This window comes from Dipodomys merriami, unplaced genomic scaffold (genome assembly GCF_024711535.1).
Source record: "Dipodomys merriami isolate MVZ:Mamm:240054 unplaced genomic scaffold, mDipMer1.0.p SCAF_45, whole genome shotgun sequence".
In the NCBI taxonomy this organism is placed as follows: domain Eukaryota; kingdom Metazoa; phylum Chordata; class Mammalia; order Rodentia; family Heteromyidae; genus Dipodomys; species Dipodomys merriami.
The window spans coordinates 3,755,710-3,760,773 of record NW_027206013.1 but is presented as its reverse complement, the minus strand read 5'-3'; the positions used below and the strand labels follow the sequence as shown (position 1 = coordinate 3,760,773).

At 47.4% G+C, this 5,064-nt stretch overlaps 1 protein-coding gene across 2 annotated transcripts; it reads left to right on the top strand.

Moving 5' to 3' along the window:
• Window positions 1–289: 289 nt before the first annotated feature.
• Window positions 290–4,662, top strand: LOC138808325 (melanoma antigen preferentially expressed in tumors-like). Of its 2 annotated transcripts, none has more exons than XM_069994397.1 (4): window positions 290–343; window positions 878–1,393; window positions 1,724–1,901; window positions 4,212–4,662. In XM_069994397.1, the coding sequence occupies exons 2-4, from the start codon at window positions 1,047–1,049 to the stop codon at window positions 4,350–4,352; spliced, it is 666 nt and encodes a 221-aa protein (XP_069850498.1). In that variant the 5' UTR covers window positions 290–343; window positions 878–1,046; the 3' UTR covers window positions 4,353–4,662. The 2 variants fall into 2 exon arrangements, with proteins under 2 accessions (XP_069850498.1, XP_069850497.1); XM_069994396.1 differs by having other exon boundaries at window positions 1,724–2,323.
• Window positions 4,663–5,064: the final 402 nt, after the last annotated feature.

Below are 5,064 nucleotides of genomic sequence, written 5' to 3'. Positions count from 1 at the left end.
ACCCTCCATCCCATCTTTGGGTCTACTGCCCCTAGCCCAGCCTCCACCTCCTGCCTTCAGCCTCCTACCCTGACCTTTTTCTTCCCACACTTCCCACCCCTACCTCCATCCACTGCCCCTAGCTGTTCTATGAGGATGGCCACATGTCTGTTCCCTTCCCCCACAGCCCTCCTGTATCACTTCCCAGTCCCTGTGCACCTTCCAGACTCCCGCCCACTCCACAGGATCTCGCGAGGTTTCACGTGAGAGCCGGCAACCGAGCTGAGTCATCCTGCGGTTCCTAGGGCGACGGCAGCCATTGCTGAGTCGTGGAGGACTCGCGAGGCTCGGTGGGGAAGAGACGGTAAATTCAAGCTGCTTCCGCCCCTGGCCCACAGGGGCACCCTCGACTTCCTCCCAGTCCTCACCTCGCCCTAGTTCCCAGTTTTCCACCTAAAGTGGGCTGTGGCAGTGTGGGTGAAGCGAAGCGCTCCCGCGGGCCCAGCTCTGGGAAGGTAGCCCCTGTCAGGGTGTTAGATGTCATCATTCAGAGAAGAGGCCATTGGATGGGACGGAGTGCTGTCCTCTGTGGGCTGGGTGTGGGTTGGAGTCAGGGTGTCTTTCCTGGTGCCCCGGCCTCTGCGCAGGCGCTGGGAGTGGGGCTCAGGGTCCCTGAGCAGGAGTGCGAGGAGCAGGGAGAAGGGTAATGTGTCACCAGTCAGAGGTGTCACACACGTGGGCCTCAGGCTCAGCGAAGAACAAACAGGTGCTGATTAAGAGGAGACTTAGGCTGGGTGAGGTGTAGCACGTGTGTAATGTAGGACTTGGGAAGATGGAGGGCTCCAGGCCAGCCTGGATATGCCATATGAGATGGTCATCTTGTCTCTTTTGTGCTCAGCCAGATGCTCATCATCTTGCTGGCAAAGGATGTGCTAGCTGTGATTTTGTGGTCACTGCATGCAGAATGGAACACACAGTAAAGTGGAGGACTCCCCTGCTCTTTGCCAGAGCAGTGACCTTGGCCCCGAGTTGGTCCCCTCGAAGGGTGGTAAAAGAGACAGTTCCTCATGCTTGTTCCCTGCATGCTTCTTCAGCATTCACTTCAGAGCAGATTCATCAAGAACACCATGTGTGATCCACCAAGACTTCTGGAGCTGGCTGAGCAGAGCCTGCTGAAGGATGAGGCCTTGGCCATCGCTGCTCTGGAAGAGCTGCCCATGGAGCTCTTCCCACCTCTGTTCACAGCAGCTTATGCAGGGAGACACAGTGAGACCCTGAAGGCAATGGTGCAGGCCTGGCCCTTCTCCTGTCTCCCTTTGGGGGCTCTCATGAAGGAATGGCCGCCTCACCAGGAGACCTTCCAAGCGGTGCTCAGAGGGCTGGATGCACTCCTTGCTCAAGAGGTTCGCCCCAGGTGAGGAAGACCCAGCATCCTGGGAGTACTGGGACCCTGAACAAGACACTGCTGGGATGGGGGCATGGCGAACAGTGGCTTTGCTAGTAAGGAAGTCCATGCTGGTGGCTCAGAATGGGCCACCAGCTGTGCTCAGGTGACGAGGAACACATGCCCACTCCCTCCTAGTGGTATTAAAGGTATGAGAAACAGAGGCTGGGGGTACATCTCAGTAGAGCCCTTATGTACCACTTGTGAGACCCTGTTCAAGCCCCAGAACCACAAAATGAGGCTCTTTTGCCTCATTCTGAGACTTCTGTTCTTTGAGTTAATCACCTGTTTCTCCCATAGGCAGTGGAAACTTCAAGTGCTAGATTTACGCCAGAAAACACATCAGGACTTATACACTCTATTGGCTGGAACCAGAAATGATCTGTGCTCATTGTCAGAGGCTGCTCAGCCCATGAAAAAGAAGCAAAAAGTGGGTGGTTCCAAAATGGATGCAAAACAGCCTTTGGCTTCTGTGCAGGTGCTCATAGACCTGAATTTCAATAAAGGCAGCCATGATGAATTTCTGTTCTCCCTCATTGAGAAGGTCAAGCAGAGGAAAGGTTTACTATATCTCTGCTGTAAAAAGCTGAGAATTTTTGTAGTGCCTATGCAAAATATTAAGATGATCTTGCAAATGGTACAACTGGACTCTGTCCAGGATTTGGAAGTGACCTTTACCTGGAAACTGTCAACTTTGGGGAAGTTCGCTTCTCATCTGGGCCAGATGGGTAATTTACGCAGACTCCTCCTGTCCCACATCCAAACATATCCCTGTACTTCCTCAGAGGAGGAGCAGTGTGTCAACCAATTAAGCACTCAGTTCCTCAGTTTCCGTCACCTCCAGGAGCTGCATTTGGACTCTATCTCCTTTCTTCAAGGCCGCCTGCTCCGCATGCTCAGGTGAGGGATGGCAAGTGCTCTGTAGACCAGAGCAAGCTTTTGTTCATTATGCCAGACACACGGGGCTGGGAAGGTGGCTCAGTGGTAGAGCGCTTGCCTTGCATTATGCCAGACACAATGTGTCTCTGGATAGCAACAAATTGTCTTGTTCTAAAATACTCAAAAGAAGATTAGAGGTTGTCTTTGTTTGTTTTCTGCTGCCAAAAATGTAATAACATGGAATGGGTATAATCTTTATGTTATGGAGTTTACTTTGCCTCACAATTCTGGTCCAAGGCAAATGGGTTGCATTCTGTGATAGCCTTCTTGCTGGCAGAGTCCTAAAGCAATGCAGTGTGACATGGCAAGAGACTGGGTATGCTCAAAGATACTTACAAAAATCCAACATTTAAAAAATTTGGCAGGAGGATCTTTTGTTTTATTTTGGTTTTTTTGGGTCCGGTTGTGGGGCCTGAACTCTGGGCCTGGGTGCTGTCCCTCAGCTCTTCAGCTCAAGGCTAGCATTCTACCGCTTGAGCCACGGTGCCACTTCCGGCTTTTTTCTTTTTGCTTATGTGGTGCTGAGGAATCAAACCCAGGGCCTCAGGCATGCAAGGCAAGCGCTCTACCACTGAGCCACCTTCCCAGCCCAGGAGGATCTTTTATTTGAAGCCAGCCTGGGCTATATAATGAGACTCTTACAAAAAGCTCCATCCTTCACAAAAGAAAGGAAGGAAGTGGAGAAGGGATGAAGGAAGAAAAACTAGAGAGAATGAGAGCTAGAAAGAGTGTGTGTGTATATGCATGTGGCATGTGAGCATATTAATCTAGCCAAACCAGTTTTTATGGTGGATTCACTCTTGAGACAGCCCATACATTAATGATGGTAGTAATCCATACCCGATAGTGTAGCCCTAATCATCTCTTAAAGTTCCTCCTTTAATACTTCATAATTCAATTTCAACATGAATTTTGGGAGGAATGAACCATATTCAGAGTTATAAATTAGAATATATGCTGTTGTGATGATGAATGCTTTTTCTGGGGGATTTGAGCTTGGGGAGATTGGCTCTGGGAATTGTTCTTTAGGAAATGAATATAAGCTAAGATGTCCAAATAGTTATATGAGGAGGACATTGAAGGGAGAGCCCATCTAACATTCAATTTTAGATGATAATAAGCTCTGCACCCAATTAAGTTTTTCAGCTTGAGCTGCTTTAAACCTGCTTTACATTTCCTGTCTGTAAAGACTTGTTTGGAGCTCCAGGAGTAAGTGGAAAATGCATGATTGTGGAGATGAGAGGGAAGAAGTAGGAGTAAGGAATTGTGCACATTGAAAGGTAGTTTGCTGATAACACAGGACCTAGTGGTTCTTGCAGGACACTACAGGCTGGCAGCCCCCTTTGGATGTTGCTGACCTTCCTTAAGTTTATGAATGTTTCCCAGTATTGATTTGGGCCACAGGGTGGCTGGAAGGAAGCCTGAATTAAAAGTATTTTCTCTTTGTTATCTTTTATAAAAAATTGATTTTCCTTCATTAGTTAATTTGAAAGAATTTTCATTGGTTCCTCTGAAACCAAAATACACGAATCCCCTTCTTTATTTGAGACATGGGTTCAGAGTCTTCTGAGTATGTCCTGTTGTCTTGTTTAGTGCTCACAGCACCTAAGAGGTGTATGTTTTACATTGCTAGCAGATAAGCAAAGAGTGAGTTCATTGGCTTGACAGTCACACAGCAATGGTAAATGAAGGAAGGATCTTACTTAGTCTTGTAATATGGCATTCCTGGAGGCTGACTTTCAGGAAGACTTTGGATTTTTCCATGTTCTCTCCTTTGGGTCCTCTCCAACCCTTGCGACTTCCTACTACCAATCCCCATCACTAATTGTTCTGTCTCTCCTCTCCTCAGGTGTTTGAAGAGCTCCTTGAAGATTCTCTCACTCACCAATTGCTTGCTTCTAGAATCAGACTTGATAAATTTGTCCCAGTGCCCCAGTGTCAGTCAGCTAAAGGAACTGCGTCTAAGCAAGGTCAAGCTGAGACCCTCTGAGCCTTGCTAGAGAGTCTCTCCCATCATCCAGGGCCCCCGTTTTAATGGCATCCGCTTACTTTGAGCCACTGCTTCCAGCTCACAAGCTTCAGCAGCTATGGGAATCCCATCTCCATAGCTGTGCTGGGGAACCTCCTGCACACACAATTGGGCTGATCAAGCTAAGCCAAATGCTGTATCTGCCCCAGTGGAAAGTTATGAGGATATTCTTACAGAACTAGATTTTCAGAGGGTAATTTATTATAGGGGAGGGTAATTTATTATGTGGGAGTTGTCTCTGCATGGATGGTTGTAAAGAAATGGCCATAAATTAAAGGAACTTTAAACCACTTGATGTACTGTGATATACAAACCTGTTTCTGCAGTTTAGACCTTGTGGCATTTTGGGAACTGTAGGTTTAGTAAAATAATTTACCTAGACAAAATAGGAGAAAAACAGTATATTATTGTTAAAGAAAAACAATAGGCAGCAAGGCAAAGTGACATAGTACTGGTGTGTTGCTGCTGCTGCTGCTGCACCAAAGAGGATTGGAGACAAGCTTTTATGGGGTAACTGGATTTTTTTCTGATTGGCTATTCCCTGTGCTTTACTTATTGGTTGCCTTTTTTTTTTCCCCCTTGGAGCATGATTTGAATTAGGTATGAACAGAAATGTCTCACAAACTTTTACTGGCTTTTACTTCTGTATTTCATCTGTCCCATCTCACCCAGT

Bases quoted from the DNA above. Each gene is read 5' to 3' on its own strand.
- LOC138808325 (XM_069994396.1), top strand. From the start codon at position 1,047: ATGCTTGTTCCCTGCATGCTTCTTCAGCATTCACTTCAGAGCAGATTC. The intron at 1,394-1,723 runs GTGAGGAAGACC...TTTCTCCCATAG, and splicing joins GCTCAAGAGGTTCGCCCCAG to GCAGTGGAAACTTCAAGTGC. The intron at 2,324-4,211 runs GTGAGGGATGGC...TCCTCTCCTCAG, and splicing joins CGCCTGCTCCGCATGCTCAG to GTGTTTGAAGAGCTCCTTGA.